The sequence below is a fragment of the Pelodiscus sinensis genome, chromosome 32, assembly GCF_052426305.1.
Source record: "Pelodiscus sinensis isolate ZL-2025 chromosome 32, ASM5242630v1, whole genome shotgun sequence".
Taxonomy (NCBI): domain Eukaryota; kingdom Metazoa; phylum Chordata; order Testudines; family Trionychidae; genus Pelodiscus; species Pelodiscus sinensis.
Genome location: NC_143083.1, coordinates 11,866,885 through 11,883,459, shown reverse-complemented (window position 1 = coordinate 11,883,459; position 16,575 = coordinate 11,866,885). Strand labels below are relative to the sequence as shown.

Here is a 16,575-nt window from a genome sequence, read left to right as displayed (position 1 = left end):
TTCAAAAGTGCCCAGTGAGCTGGGTGCCCAAACTGAGACTCTTTCAATGGGCCCAATTCTCAGTAGTTTCTGAATAAACCAGGCTCTTTTCAAGTGCCTCAAAATGGGCAGCCAAAAATCACTAGTCACCTTTGAAAACCTTGCCCTATCTTGTACTTTTCAAGTCTTTGAGGTTAGGAAAAATCTGCCCTTCAGGGAGGGAAGAGGGTTTAATTTTTAATTGTAAAGGTATTTAATGAAGAACATCCACAAGACTCCAACCATTATTATGTGTGTTAAGGTAGCTCTTAAGTCCCACGCAAGGTTGGGACCCCCCCAGTGCCAGGAATTGTAAATACAAAATACACATGCTAGGACACATTCAACTAGACCCGTCAGGGTATGATTTGTCGTGTGTACCTGCAAGTTTCACCTCACTTAAAAACTACTTGCTTACAAAAATCAGACACCGAACTACAGCAGTGTCACAGCGTGCCGCTACTGAAAAATTCCTTATTCACTCATTTTACCATACAATTACACAATAAATCAATTGGAATATAAATATTGCACTTGCATGTCAGCGTATAGTATATAGATCAGTAAAAACAAATCACTCTATTTCAGTTTGTACCGACTTTGCTAGTGCTTTTTATGTAGCCTGTTATAAGAGCAGGCAAACCTCTAGCCGAGTTGCGGTCCCTTCTGGAAGACCTGTGTGCACTCCCAGAGCACTCGAACCTCTAGTTGAGAGCCACTGTGTCTGGAGACAGTCCCCACCTCCGAAAGGTTACAACGTACGTGGGCAAGACCATCTTACCATCGTGCCCATTTCAAAGATGGGGAACAGAGGTCCGCAGAGATTCAGCGACTTGCTCAGTTATCAAACAATATTTGTGGCCAGCCTGGAACTGCACCCTGATCCCCAGAGCACCAACCTGGTGCCTGCATGTCTAAGATCCCAGGTCAGCAAAGCACTTCAGCCCCGACTTTGCTTTAAGGCCATTCAAGCTAGGTTCCGGCAGTGATTGGTTCCCAATCCGGCAGTGATTGGGAAGATCATAAAAGGGGACCCCTAGTCACAAAGACTGCGCTATCCTTAGGCCCAGTTCTAATCCTGCAGGGATGATTCCCTCTTGGGGAAACATAAAATGACCCTAATCCCACAAATTCCTCCAACAGCGACACTGTACCCCAATCATTTCAAACCACCAGCTACTCTCTTCCATTCCTGGAGCTGCAGGATAGTTCAAACACACAAGGAGCTCAAGGGAGAGAAAGGCTCAGCCAGATCCCAAGGACTACAAATTCTGTGCCCTGTGTTCATGACACTATGCATGTAATAATACTGTCTGATATGATAAAGCACCCGACTCGGTGACATCCTCCGGTGCTGAAGTCTGCTAATCCTGCAGAGTAGGGATATAAAATCCAATTTAATTGGTTAACTGGTTAAACATTATGTTTAACTGATTAAAGGAGGTGCAGGGGGCTACTCCAGTCCCGCTGGACTGAAGTGGCCCCCTCCACCTGCCAAGTCCGGTCTGGAGCGACCCCTGTCTGTGGTGAGTCCCCCCCATCGGACTGCTCCAGCACCCACCAGTTAATGATTAACTGGAACCCGAAAGCATCACCTGTTAAGGGTTCTGCATACCGGTTAATCTTTCACATCCCTACTCCTGATCCAGCCTCTAACCCAGTGGTGTGGAAAGTCTGCAGCCCGTAGGGGTTCTGTGTGTGGCCCGCTAGACATTTTGTTTACGGGTGCCCCCCTGCAGTGTTGCCAGATTTGACTGGTTTCCATCCGTACAGGGTTTTTTTCCTACTGGTGACATGCACATAAAGTAAGGGCACATGAAGCGAGGTGCGTGCTGATTAGGGATGTTAAAATGCATTTAATTAAGTAATCGTATAACCGCTGAAAATGTCAGTGGTTACATGTGGCGGCAGGTAGCTCCCTGGAGCCTATGTGTGTGACGAGCCAGCTCTTAAGCCAGCTTCCTGCGCATGCCAGCTCTCGCTTGCCCCCTCACCCTCCGTATTGCTACCTCGGATACTGGGCACCAGGTGGCTACCATGGAGCCAGTGCGTGAGGGGAACTGGCTTTTAAGATGGCTCCTTGTGTGTACCAGGAGCCTGCATGTAACCATAAATGTTAACCAATGAGCCCAGGGTTTCCTCTGCAGCCAATCAAAGCGCTGCCATGGTCCAATCAGCACTCTGCATAAATACTAGGTGTGCAAACTCAGTTAGCAAAACTATCCAATCCCAGGAGACTATCTTGGTTACGACAATCTGACAGCCCCCGAAGCTGAAGGAGGGCCACTCATGTGGCCCACTCACTAGCCCATCTCTGCTCTAAACCAAACCAAAGCCAAACGACACTTGTTTCAACAAGCCAAATACAGCCGATCCCAACGACATAAAATACGATCTTTTACAAGCATTACGTATTCTCTGCATCGTTGTGCCACCCGGAGGCCCCAAAACGGGAGCCCTTGTGGTTTTTCTGCCATTTGTTTTCTTTGCCCATTACAATGCCCCCAAGTCCACAACCATCACGAGAGGGGCAACATTCCCACAGACCGGTGAGCAAAAACAGAGAGGCATCTAGTGGCGCCAAGCCGCACAGCAGGCCAAAGTTAAATGGAACCTGCCATAAAATGCAGTCCTTCATTCCAATCCCAAACAGGCTTTTACGAACTGGGGGCTCTTGGTTTGTTTTTCATTCCCCCTTGACACACTTCCGTATTTCTTGAATTAGATCAGGATACACTGGAACATCCTACCTGAAATTATCCCTGTGCCTGCCTTCAAATCCCTGCTCCTCACTCCCGCCTATCACAAACCAGTGCCAGCTAGATTGGACCTCTCCCAGAGAGCCAATTGTATTAAAAAAACAACACACACATGCACACACACAACATAGAACACTGACACCCTGCACACAGAAGGAAAGAACAGTCCCCTCCATTCCGAGTCACTGGGTGAAATTTTCTGCTCCATTACACAGCAGGTCACACTATTTGATCACAGTTGTTTTCCTCCCTTTCTGGCCTTGCAAAAATCAATCAATCTACTCCATGTACAACGTTTTTTGGCCACGGCGCTGTGTGTGGTAGCTGCCTACGTCTCCCTGCAGTGGTATTTTCATTGCTTGTCCTCGCTTCCCTCACTCCTCCGTTCTCCACACTTGTCGCGACTTATTCCCAAGTTAGACTGTGAACTCTTTGCGGCGGGACAGGTCTCTGTTGCTGTATGCCTTTGTGTGCTTGAGTAGGACCTCCAGGCTCTCCTGCTCTATCAGGATGTGGCTACACTGCAGTTAAAACCCCATGGCTGCCCCACGCCAGCTGACTTCAGCATACAGGCCTCGGGCTAAGAGGCAGTTTAATTGAGATGTAGATGTTCAGGTTCAGTCCAAACCAAAGCTCTAAGACCCTGCAAGATGGAGGGGGATCCCAGGGCTGAATTAGACAGCCCCTTTAGTCAGAGTCCTGGGAGCCCACGTCAGCTGGCCTGGGCCAGCCACAGGTGTCCAACTGCAGCAGACACACCCTAACTGACAGAGTATCAATTACCTATGTTCTGTCCCCACAGAAAATGTGCAATACAGTAAAAGGAATAGGACTCTAAAGCTCAGCTTTCATAACTCACTAAGTAGTTTCCTCCATAAACACACACGCACACCAGATTAGTGCGGCTCACCACTGCCAATCTGAAACAAGAGTGAAACACACAAAAACCAAACACCCTCGTTTCGCCTGCCAGAGCATTTTAAACATCGCCCCTTCAATCCAAAGACAAGAAATCAGACTTTACAGCACCAGCAAGCAGCTGCATGTGGAACTGTAAGGTCAGTTCCAAATTCTGTATTGTCATATTCTCTTAATATGGCTTACTTCCCTCCCTTTTCACTTACCTTCTGGGTACAGATAAGCTTTCCTACTGCATTCCTAAAGATTCTCGGATGAGCCATAAACTTGAATGCAATCTACTCTGCATTAACTAAACAGAACCCATTAACTAAACAGAACCGTTTTAAGCCCTACCTAAGTATTGCCACAGCATTTCCTTGTGTAACTGCCACCAGGCAGATTTGAACTTAGGACCTCTGAAGCTGAGTATAGGAGCCTCTACCCTCTGAGCTAAAAGCCAGCTTCCTCCCAGCCACTACTGTAGAGGTCTCTCGGTCTTAACTGTTGCTGTGGTCTAGGTGCCACTGCATAGGACAGTGAACCACGCTAGGTGTGTCAGTTACACTTGGAAAGGTCAATTCATTTCATTTTCTCTCCTTCTACAGTTCAGTGATGATAGTTAATATACATTAGAAATCGAAAAAGTCTTCATAGGCTGTCCATTCTGGCGGTTCTCAACCTATTTACCATCATGGGCCGCATATGCAGTCTAGTCTCTCTGAGTTATCTGGGCCACAGCCACACAATATCTATTAAGAATGTGAAAGTGTAACCATGTACATGGTTAATTAATGAGCCCAACATGCAGTTTCCCACGCCGCACAGAGAACTGGCTTAAAAGCCAGCTCCCAGCATGCACCGGCTCCCAGGGAGCTGCCTGCCGCTCTGCACTGCTGCCTCTGATACAGAGGAAGCAGCACGGGGCAGGTGGGAACCAGTACACACGGGCTAGAGCAGTGGTTCTCATTCTGCAGCCAGAGGACCGCTTGCACACTGCGGTGGCCCATGTAATCTCTTCAAGGACCCTCTGAAACCTGCTCCCTGTGCGCACCGGTTCCCAGACAGCCGACTGCCACCCCGCATGGAACCATGTAACAGCTGGAATTTTCAGTGGTTACACAGCACCATACGCTCATTTGAACATCCCTAAAATATCCACTGCCGGTATGACCTTGAAGGTATCACATGGGCCACAGCTGTGTGCAAGCGGTCTTCTGGCTGCAGATTGAGAACCACTGCTCTAGGCCACTGCCCTACCAAGGCAGGATTGTCCCTTACAGTGCAGGAAATGTTGAGCAATACTCCTAGAGCAACTCACAAGCCTGTAAAACTCTGCTGAAGTTTACTTTTCAACTACATAATCTGAAGCCATCCGCTCTCAAGCCTCTAGATGCTGAAAGAAAAAAACAAAAGCAGCAATCATTTTTACAGTGACTCAACAACAGCATAAACATTTATACCAGTATACATTTCTGTCTCCCATAGCTGGCAGCTGAATCTGGTTTAATAGCTCCTTGCGGCAACTGTACAGAATATAAATCTATGCAAACCTGAATTTTTTAATAGTTCCTAAAGAAACAAAAAGTCTCCTAATGGAAAAGACTTCACAATAAAGGTATATTAGGTTACAGCAACATAAACTCAATCCTAGTCTCTCAATTCAGTCCACAATCTCCTTTTGTACTGGGTTCCCCTCCCTCCTGTTACATTTGATCTCTTTCTCCCACCTTCTTTAGAAGGAAAAAAGAAAAACAGGCCTGTTTACTCTTGATGTGAAATGAGACACATGCATTTTTTTTTAAACTGGAGAGAATTGTAGGTCTCCCACATCTCTCATGTCCATGCATTCTGCTCTCGTTTGGTGTTTGTGCTGAAAGCACCTTCACTTACCCATATTATAGGATTCCTTGGTTGGGGGGAATATTTCCCATATCTCGTTTTGTGCAGGTGCTTTTTTTGGGGGGGAGGGGGGGAGCAGGCGTGGTTGCTTTTCTAAAGAACTTTATACCACTTGCTTCTCTTATTTCCAGTGATAGATTACAGGGATGTTAACAAACACTGATTTTTGTCAACATGTAACTGCTGAATTTTTCACGCAGGGGGGCAGGCAGGAGCCTCCCCTGTTGCCTCTGATACAGGAGCAGCAAAAGGTGGAGGTGTAACAGCCCAGGCTTAACTGTTAATCATGTAAATGGCTACACACTCACATCCCTGATAGATCATTCCAGATTTACAGCCCGCCCCGACACCTTCCCTCGTCAGTTCCCATTCAGAGATTCTGCACAATGGCCTTTCCCTAGAGTCCGAAAGGATTTTTTCTACAGCTTAGCATGACTCTTCCCCTTGCCTTTAAATGCTGCAGTGAAATTCACCCAGACCTCATTATAAACCTTGGACAGTTCAGGAAGCTTCTCCTCCCAAGGGACACCAAACGAGTCTCGCTGTCTCTTCTGTACCCACCTTCTCTGGAGTCAGAATCCTCCCTCACCAAGATCCACAGGGCTGGACGGAACTGCCCTTTGCATTCCATGAACTCACGAAAAGCAGGAAGTGTTCCCTTCCAAAGCCAAGGTTTTGGACTGGGAATTGGTTTGATTTTAAAAAGGCACTAAATTCTTACCACAGCCTTTTCAACAATAAAGGGGAATTATGTAACTGAACAGCACTGCAAAGAAAACGTGAACGGAAGTACAGTAGGTGTGTGCACATGCTTCTTACAATGCAAAACCCAGATAAATTCAGGATTATAATGACTGCTCGCTCTGGGCTGCATAGGTGCCTCGGCGCCGCAGCATGTAGAACCGCCTATGGTCTTGTATAGGCTGAGACCATCTCTGACTTAATGGGTTAGCTTATAACAGGGAGTTTGAAATGACGGGTCGTGACCCAGCACTGGATGATGGAATGTCGGGCCCTGGGTCTCATTGCTGCAGGGGAATCAGGTGAGCAGTGGGTAGGGGAGCTAAGGCAGCTCCTTGGCCGTGCTGCACCCCAGAAGTGGCCAGCAGCAGGCCCGGCTCCTAGGTGTGTGGGGCGGGGAGAGCGCACAGGGCTCCACGCACGGCCCCTGCCCTGAGCACTAGCTCCACACTCCCATTGGCCGGGAACCTGCTTCTGGGGCACAGCAGGGTCTGCGGTGCCAGGAGAGGCAGGAAGCTGCCTTAGCCGCCCTGCTGCACAGCCGCTCAAGGTCAGCCCCTCCTGCCCCAACCCTGACCTCCCCCACAAGCCAGAACTCCCTCCTGCACCCCAAAGCCCATCCTCAGCCCCACCCCAGAGCCCACACTCTTGTCAAATTATGTTGGGTTGCAGCATCAACTGGGTCATAATCAAAGAAGTTTGAACCCACTGGTTCATAGGGTGCTTGGTGACCACAGCTGAATTTCCTTGCTTTTAGGGGGTTCCTGTGTTAAAGTGATTAGCATTCGAAGCACAGTAGTTATTGCTCCGTACCAACAGGATTTCCAGTTGTTTGAACAATCCCGCACCACTGAAATGCCATATGCATGGATAGCTGCAATGAAGGACTGTAGGAGACAACCTTAAAGTTTCTCCCTTGCACTCCGCCAACTGCACGTGATGCCCGCTGTCTCGAGACAGGCGCTTCCTGCAACCACCTGAACGCTCAGGCAAACCCACTCTTAAGAAAGCAAACGCAGTAGCGAGAGTAGCAGAGCCCTTTATTTCAAAACAGCCAACCTGCAATGAGGCAAGAACAGTTTCGCCACAGATCAGGGAACACGCTGCTGATGCTCCACTCCGGATGGCTTACGATGATTCCAGAACAAATTACACCACTTCCCACAGCGCCGTAACTCTGCCAAACGCTGCACCGACATTAACTCACCTTCCCAGAATCCACAGGAAGTAGGGACAGTAGAAGGTACCCTTTCTATGAAGACGAGCATGGGGGTGCAGAAAGGTGTAGTGACACACCTAGGATACACAACCAGTCAGTAGCTAAGCTAGGGCTACAATTCAGAAAGGTTTCTTCCCCCAGTCTTGTACTCTAGACACTAGAAACACGACCTCCCTTTAGCGGGATACATGTGTCAACTACTTCCTTCGCAAAGGCAGACAGCTTAGGTTGGGAGGGCACACTTGCACTCCCGAGTGAAGGAATGACACCGTAGTACAAGATTTAGAAGTGACAGGAATGCATATTACTGAGCACTGTTCAGCTATAACAGCTTGTAGATTATAAATGCATACATGAATCCAGAAAAGCTAGCACATGGAAATCCCTCGGCATACACAATCTAGGGATGTTAAGGACTAGTTGACTACTTGCTTCCCCCCTCCCCACACACACACTTGCTGCCTCTATAGAAAAGAGGCAGCAAAGGGGGGGGAACCCAGGCTCTACACTTCGCTGCCCCTTTGAAATGCTGCACGACGTTTCAAAAGGGCAGCGCTTCATGGAGCCCAGGATCAGCTGTGCAGCGCTGCCCCATTGACTAATCGAATAATCAATGAAGAAATGCATCGACTACTCAATTAGTCAGTTACACAATATTCAATTAGTGAGTTACATGATATTTAACATCCTTAACACAATCAAACCTGTATTTACAGCAATGTACTATTATGTCACCTATTCTAGCAATCCACAAGATCTATGTCCCTGAGAAATGTCCTATTCCCTCTACAGCAAATCTCATCGTTGATGACCATGTCTGCAATTGGTCACTGACTATGGCCATGTCTCCACCTGTGGGAAGATCGATGCTGCAGCATTTGATTTTGTTAGTCTAGTAAAGACCTGCTAAATCACACCCCGAGGGCACCTCTATTTGCGCTGACCCTGCTACTTCTCGCAAGGAGTAAAGGAAGTCAATGGGAGTGCTTCTCCCGTTGACCTCCTGCCATGAAGATGATACTGAAGCTCGGCTTAAGGGACATAAACTCCAGCTATGTTTTTTATTGTGCACCTGGAATTGTGTACCTTAAGCCGACCTAATTCAGCCAGGAAGGGAAGTATCTTCAGGATTTTTGCCAAATATAAAGAATGTTTGCAAGTTAATATTTATAATTGTTCAAGTGACAGAGAGCTATGGTTTATACATTCTAGAACAGTACATACATAAACAACAACAATTGCAGACGTCTATGTTGAAAAGTTCTCTGAATGGCCTTTGTCACACTGTATTAGGTAGCTTTTTATACACACACACCAAAAAGAGTAAGAGGTTTTAATGAACGCATGGAAGAGCCCCCACCTGAACAGTGTAGCACAGAGATCTGGCGCTTGCTTTCTGAATCAACTGTAAATATTACATAGCCTTTCAAAGGGACATTATAGTTTCTGATGGGCCAAAAAAATCAGCCTTCCCATTGCCGGCCTCACAGATGTTACGCTGTCCTTCTACACCATTTGTGTGGCACCATTATTTTGAGCCTAAGGAACTGAAACCATGTGCAGAAGAATTCTTGTACTTTTCAGTCCCCTGCCAGATCCTCAGAAGACGAGCAAATGAGCGGAAGGCCAGCACAACACATGCAGGGTGCTAGGTAGGTTTCTCTGTACTCACATGTGCTGCTGTTGGATTGCCCAGCAAGAAAGGCTGGGATGTTATCAGTACAGCAGCAACACTTGATTTTGGGATGGAAGCTACATAAAATATTTCGTATCAGAACATAAAATAAATAGCTGCTATTTTTAAAATAGGCCCCAAAACCCGAATAATCTGAAAACATCCTATAATCTGTCAATACTTAAATGGAATCAAATGTTTTTCTGCATACAAACAACAGCTGGGGATGGACAATTTTGACGGAAACCCATATGTTTTGCTGGAACACTTAACCCTGTTCCTATTAACCCCTATCAATAAATTTAAAAAAATCCAAATAATCCAAAACACCTCCTGAAAAACAATCAGGAATAATGTCATATAAGCTTTGTTTTCAATAAGAAATTGAATTATGTTTAACCCTTGTTTTTGAACAGAAACATCAGCTCTAGACAAGAACATGTGGGTTCAACATTATGTCAGTAATGTAAGTAAATCTGGAGCTAATGTTTACCAACTTATCTGTTGCAGCTTCAGATCACTGAACCTGTTAAAACTTGTCATTATGCATGATTACATTTCCTAGTGAAGGAAAACCAAACCTTCCACACAATCATCTTTTCATTAAAACAAAAAAGTTTCACAGACTCAGACGTACACATCGCAAAGTGTTTTAATATCCCAACTGGAGAAGTGGGAAGAAACTCCTCCTTCGCCCTGCACCACAACAAGCTTTTCTAGAGACCCAGATAAAGAACACTCCAGTTACTCTTGGTGCTAAACAATTTTGCTAGAACACAATAAAAACATTGGGGTTTTTACTGGAGTTTCTTGTTTAAAAATACAAATACAGTGGAACGCATGGAATTCCAGCGCTCCTTCGTTTCCTATCCCCCACACAAAAGGTTTGACAAACAGCGGCGAAAGCCGCTCGCCAGCCCTGCACTGCGGATGAGCAAGAGCCGCACTGCGCATGAGTGTGCCGCCGGTAAACGGGGCGCTGGGCTGAAATCTACTCGCCATGGGCGAGTAGATTCAATAGTTTGTCGAGCCCTGCCCATACAGCTAATTCTAATAACATAAAAACAGCAGCTTGTGAAGAGCTTCAAAAAGATCTCACCAAAGTGAGTGATTGGGCAACAAAATGCAAATGAAATTTAATGTTGGTAAATGTAAAGTAATGCACATTGGAAAAAATAATCCCAGCTATACATACAATATGATGGGGACCAAATTTAGCTACAGCTACTCAAGAGAGATCTTGGAGTCATCGGGGATAGCTCTCTGAAAACATCCACTCAGTGTGCAGCGGCAGCCAAAAAAGCGAACAGAACGTTAGTAATCATTAAAAAAGGGACAGAAAATAAGACAGAGAATATCTTATTGCCTCTATATAAAACCATGGCACGCCCACATCTTGATTACTGAGTACAGAAGCGGTCACCTCATCTCAAAAAAAGATATACTGGCACTGGAAAAGGTTCAGAGAAGGACAACAAAAATGATTAGGGGCCATATGAAGAGAGATTAAAAAGACTTGGATTTTTTATCTTAGAAAAGAGGAGACTCAGGGGATCTATAAAAGATAGAGGTCTATAAAGTCATGACTGGTGTGGAAAAAGTATTATTTACTTGTTCCCATAATACAAGAACTATGGGTCACCAAATGAAATGAATAGATAGTAGGTTTAAAAAAAAAGCAAAAGGATGTTTTTCTTTACGCAGCACACAGTCAGCCTGTGAAACTCCTTGCCAGAGGATGTGGTGAAGATTAGGACTTTAACAGGGTTCAAAAAAGAGCTAGATACATCCTTGGAGGTTAGGTCCATTAATACTTATTGGCCAAGATGGATAGGAATGGTGTCCCTCGCCTGTCAGAAGCTGGGAACGGATGACAAGAGAGGGATCACTTGATGTTTCCCTGTTGTGTTCACTCCCTCTGGGGCATCTGGCATTGGGCATACCATAATTTATATAACGGTATTAGGATATTTTCTGCTTTATTATCCATCCCTTTCAAAACAGTTGCTAATATTTTGTTGGCTTTTTTGACTGTCACTGCTTTTCAGAGAGTTATCCACAAGTTCCACAGGAACTTCGAGTCAACAAACACGTGGACAAAAGGTGACCCAGTGGATATAGTGAACTTAGATTTCCAGAAAGCCTTTGACAAAGTCTGTCACCAAAGGCTTTTAAGCAAAGCAAGCTGTCATGGGTCAAAAGGGAAGGTCCTCTCATAGCTCAGTAACAGGTTAAAAAAAAGACAGGAAACAAAGGGTAGGAATAAATGGTCAGTTTTCACAATGGAGAAAGGAAAACAGCAGGGTGCCTCAAGGAGCCGTACTGGGACCGGTGATGTTCAACGTATTTATAAATGGCCTGGAAAGAGGGGTAAATAGGGAGGTGGCAAAGTCTGTAGATGATATACAACTACACAAGATCATTAAATTAAAAACATGGATTTGATAGCACTTTATAGACTAACAAAACATGTAGATGGTATGTTTAGGATGTGCAGACCCAAAATAAATAGGAAAGAAGGGGGGGGGGGGAAGGAAAGGGAAAGGGAAAGGAAACAGGGAGCAGAGGGTATAGAAAATAGGGAAGTTAAGGAAATCAGTGATCTGATTCCCTTAACCCCCTTATTTTCTATACCCTCTGCTCCCTGTTTCTCACCACCTCCTTTTTTTCCTCCCCCCCATCTATTTATTTTGGGTGTGCACACTCTAAACTCAGAACTCTCGTCATCTGAAGAAGTGGACTGTGCCCACGAAAGCTCATGATACCATTTACATGTTTTGTTAGTCTATAAAGTGCCATCAGACCATTTGTTGTTTTTTTCTGTACAGACTAACTCGGCTACCCCCCGAGGTTTCATTACATCCAAAGTTGACCATGAAGAGTTACAAAGGGATCTCACAAAACTGGGTGACTGGACAACACAAATGGCAGATGAAATTCAATGCAGATAAATGCAAAGTAATGCAAGTTGGAAAATGTAATCCTAACTATAGGTGCAAAATGATGAGGTCCAAAATTCACTGTAAGCATCGAGTAGATAGGTTTATACTAGGAACTTTTGCTGGTACAACAAAGTTGGTTAGCAGTACAATTTTTTATACCTTTCCTAAACCAACAAAAACCCCTAGCATAGACATAGTCACACTGCAAAATGTCGGTTTTGCTGACAACCTATTTTGTTTGGGAAACTCATATAAGCCATGCAGGCAAAAGCATCTTTCTGATGGTAGATAACCGCATGTACACTAAAAGGGTCTGCCACTTTCTACTGGCATAGAAACACCAGCAAACCTCTCTACTGTAGACTAGACTTCAGTGTAACTCATTTCACTGACACTGTATAGACAGCAATCCTGGAGTGTGACAAATAGCACACTGGAAAACCCATGTCAGAAATCTCAGCCCAAATGCTTATGCCCCTTCCTAGGAAGCAGCTCTGACCCAAGAATTGAGACCAGCTTGAGAGAGAGGCAGGGAGCAAACTTTGTTGCTGTTTGCCACAGCTCACTTCCTTGCTCTCCCCCACCCACAAAGAAAAGAGCCTGCAATACAAATCTAACAAGGATGCAGCAATTATTTCTTCAAACACTAGATTTTGACTGAAAATTAATCTTGGAAGAAACCCTAAGAATTCATTTCCCCCTCCCACACTAACATCGATGCCCACTGTTCATTTCAGGAACTTGTGACTAGGTTTGAGTCTACTTTTTTTTATGAAAAAAAAGTTGACTTCAGAAGGGCCTGGTCTTTGCAGAAGTCAATCCAGAAATTACAAATGAGCAAGAATTCACCTCCACCCTTTGCGTACCAGGAAAGACCCTGATTTTGCAGAGTTTGGAAAGGGCGCCTTTTAATATCGTTAGCCAAATATCAGAGAAGACAAGGGATTATTAACTAGATTTTATTCTTTTTTTTCCTCCTTCCCTCTCCAGCTGCCAGATTTGCCCCTGTCCACCCTGCAGAAAGGGCGTAGTTTTGCACCATGGTTATGGGGATGTAAACAAGTAGTGTGTACATGCCGGTGTGTGTGTGTGTGTTCAAAAACTGACTCCCACGAGCTAGATCACCTGCATCTCACGCCAGCTATGATTGTATAGAGCTCGCCATATCAAAACGCCGCCTTTTTCGCAGCAAAAAACAGAGCCTCAGTCTCCAAGCAGAAAAGCAGGAAAAAAATAAAACCCCCAATTCTTTCTCTTGGGACTTTTATTTTCTCCTGAGTGTCAAGGGGGAGCCGTGGGGGGGCAGGGGAGTTTCTAAGTGGGGGCGCTGAGGGGCACGGGGGGGGGTAGGAAGGGGAGCAGAGGGGGGGTGTAGGAAGGGGAGCAGAGGGGGGGTGTGGTGGGGGGGCAGAGGGGGGTCTGGTGGGAGGGCAGGGGGGTCTGGTGGGGGGGGGGCAGAGGGCTGCAGGAGCCAGAGGTGTGTGGGCAGGGGGCACAGTCTAGGAGAGCGGGGGGGGGGCAGACAGGGCGGGGCACAGAAGGGGGGCAGCAGCAGAGGGGGCAGATGCGGGGGACAGTGGGGGGCAGCAGCAGGGGGGCTAAAGAGGGGAGCACCGGGGGGGCAGAAGTGGGGCAGGTGGGGGAGGGGATCTGGGGGGCGGGGGCCGGGAGGGAGCCTGGGGGGGGGGGGCGGGGGCAGCTGGAGGCCCCCGGCCCCGCTCACCTGCTCGGCCGCTCTGAGGCGAACTCGGCCCCGCCGGACTCCGCCATCTTCCCTGCGCCGCCGCTTTAAAGGGGCAGGAGCGAGCCGGCGGCCGCCCCCCCCCCCCCGTCCCGCCCCCCCTGCCCCCCCCCGCCCCACGGTGCCCCCCCCCGGGGACTGGGTCTTTGGTGCCCCCTAGCCTGCCCCCCCCCCCCCCCGGGGACTGGGTCTTTGGTGCCCCCTAGCGCTGCCCCCAGGAGTCCCCTGCCCCCTGCCCCCCCCCGGGGACTGGGTCTTTGGTGCCCCCTGGCGCTGCCCCCAGGAGTCCCCTGCCCCACGGTGCCCCCCCCCGGGGACTGGGTCTTTGGTGCCCCCTAGCGCTGTCCCCAGGAGTCCCCTGCCCCACGGTGACCCCCCCGGGGACTGGGTCTTTGGTGCCCCCTAGCGCTGCCCCCAGGAGTCTCCTGCCCCACGGTGCCCCCCCCCCCGGTGCCCCCCCCCCGGGGACTGGGTCCCTGGTGCCCCCTGGCGCTGCCCCCAGGAGTCCCCTGCCCCACGGTGCCCCCCCCCCGGGGACTGGGTCTTTGGTGCCCCCTAGCGCTGCCCCCAGGAGTCCCCTGCCCCACGGTGCCCCCATAAGGAGACTGGGTCCTTGGTGTCCCCTGGCGCTGCCCCCAGGAGTCCCCTGCCCCACGGTGCCCCCATAAGGAGACTGGGTCCTTGGTGTCCCCTGGCGCTGCCCCACAAAGAGGCCTGGGGCCACCTGGTGCTGTCACCCCACAGAACTGGCCAGATCCCAGAGTGCTGCCCTACAAAAAAGCAGCTGGCCCCTGAGGGAGGGACCCTGTGGAGAGACTCACTCCGAAGGGGTTCTCTGGCACAGAGCCAGCGGGGGAAGGGGACCCCCCGCCAGTGCTGCCCACAGGGCATACCAGGCAATGAGGTGCCCACGGCTGCAAGCCACTGCCGCTATCACAGGCTAAAACATCCGTGCCTGGACAATACAATCATAGAACTGGAAGGGACCTCGAAGGGTCATCAAATCCATTCCCCCGTCCTCGCGGCAGGGCCAAGCACCATCTAGAGTAGACCCTCCCTGACAGGAGTTTGATCAGCCTGCTCTGAAAAATCTCCAATGATGGAGATTCCACAACTTTCCTGGACAATTTATGCCAGTGCTGAACCGCCTGGACAGGAAGTTTCCCTCCATGCCCAGCCTACACCTCCCTTGCTGTAATTTAAGCCCATTGCGTCTTGTCCTATCCTGAGAGGTTAAAAAGAACAATTTTTCTCCTCCCTCCTTGTAACACCCTTTTATGTACTTGAAACTCCATCTCTAGCTTCTCCTATGTGATATGATTATTTCACACAGTTCCGTGCACCTACTTTGGGCCGCACCAAAGTGATTAACCTTTCCACTTTGGGTTTGGTATGTAATTGACTTCAGAGGGGGCGATGCCTTCCCATGGAAAGACTATGCAGTCTCCCTGCGCAGGCATTACAAGCAGCCCCTGTGCTTTGTGTCTTGTGGTCCGTGTGCAGGACCAGCACATGCTGTACGTCACGCCTGTTTGCGGTCAGCAGGAGAACCCCTGCAAGGAGCCTGAGCTGTGTAATTATTAGAACACTGCCCAGGTGTGCCAGCATTCACGGAAACAAATAGCTTTGTGGCAGAACAGCAATACCCTCCAAAGTGTGCTGTTCTGTTGTGAAAGATCCTCGGGTCTTGGGTCTTTGTCCAAAGCTTCATTTTTTGCCACTTCCCAATGCACACAGAACAGCAGCTTGCAACCTTTTTTCATTTGCAGGCCCCCTACAACATTTTGGAAATCTTCGATACTGTTTGCAGACCCCAGTGTGAAAACCACTGTTGTGGAACATCATAATCGGTGGCAGTGGAGTGGTAAGGGATGCAAGTTTTCAACAGCTGGGCAAAATGCTGATGTTCCATGTGAGCTATAAACATGGATGTGTATTTTTCTAACTTGATCCTTGTAGATCTGGTGGAGCACTTCAGCATATCTGACACTTCCCTGGCACCTTTCATCCATGGTCTAGGCACTTCACAGACATTCATGAAGTCAGCCACACAACGTCCCTGGCAAGGAGGAAAGCACTAGTTCTTTATTTGCATTCCTATAGTATAAAGTCACCTCAATCAAGAATGTCCCCCCCCCCCCCTCCGGTTGTGTTAAACACGGTACCTGCCCCAAGTTGCTGACAAGCTAAATAGCCAGGGCTGGCCTTACCATGAGGCAAACTGAGGCGGCTGCCTCAGGTGCCAGACTGGGGGGGGCGCCACTAGGACCCAGAATGTAGAAAATTGTGTCTGCTGCTGGTGCGTATGTAGGTAGCAGAACAGTCCCATGAGGGGAGTAGAATTATAGAACCATAGAGTTGGAAGAGACCTCAGAAGGTCATCAAGTCCAGCCCCCTGCTCTAGGCAGGACCAATCCCAACAGGAAGAAGGCAGAATTGAGACCTTTCAAAGTTTTGCCCAAGCGAAGGGGCATGGGGGTGTCATTGGAACTCCCCGCCTCAGGTGCCAAAATGTTGTGGGCCGGCTCTGTAAATAGCTGTGACAAGCCAAGAGGGGGAGGGGAGAGGCAAAGAGAGGAGAAGTGCCTTGCATAAGGTTACAGCAGGTTAACAGTAGAGCCCCAGGGACTCTTGGCTTTCATTCTAGTGCCCTACCTACCGGTTCACAACACCTCTTATTA

The 16,575-nt window shown here is 48.2% G+C and overlaps 1 protein-coding gene across 2 annotated transcripts in view; it reads right to left on the bottom strand.

Moving 5' to 3' along the window:
• The window catches only part of KLHL26 (kelch like family member 26), a 32,116-nt gene extending 18,152 nt beyond the window's left edge, over nt 1-13,964 (bottom strand). The window contains exon 1 of one of the 2 annotated variants that reach the window (XM_075902884.2): nt 13,877-13,964. In XM_075902884.2, coding sequence (XP_075758999.1) covers nt 13,877-13,923 — 47 coding nt within the window. In that variant the 5' untranslated portion in view covers nt 13,924-13,964. The remainder of the gene's footprint in view (nt 1-13,876) is intronic. The other variant, XM_075902886.2, reaches the window with a different exon arrangement.
• Nucleotides 13,965-16,575: the final 2,611 nt, after the last annotated feature.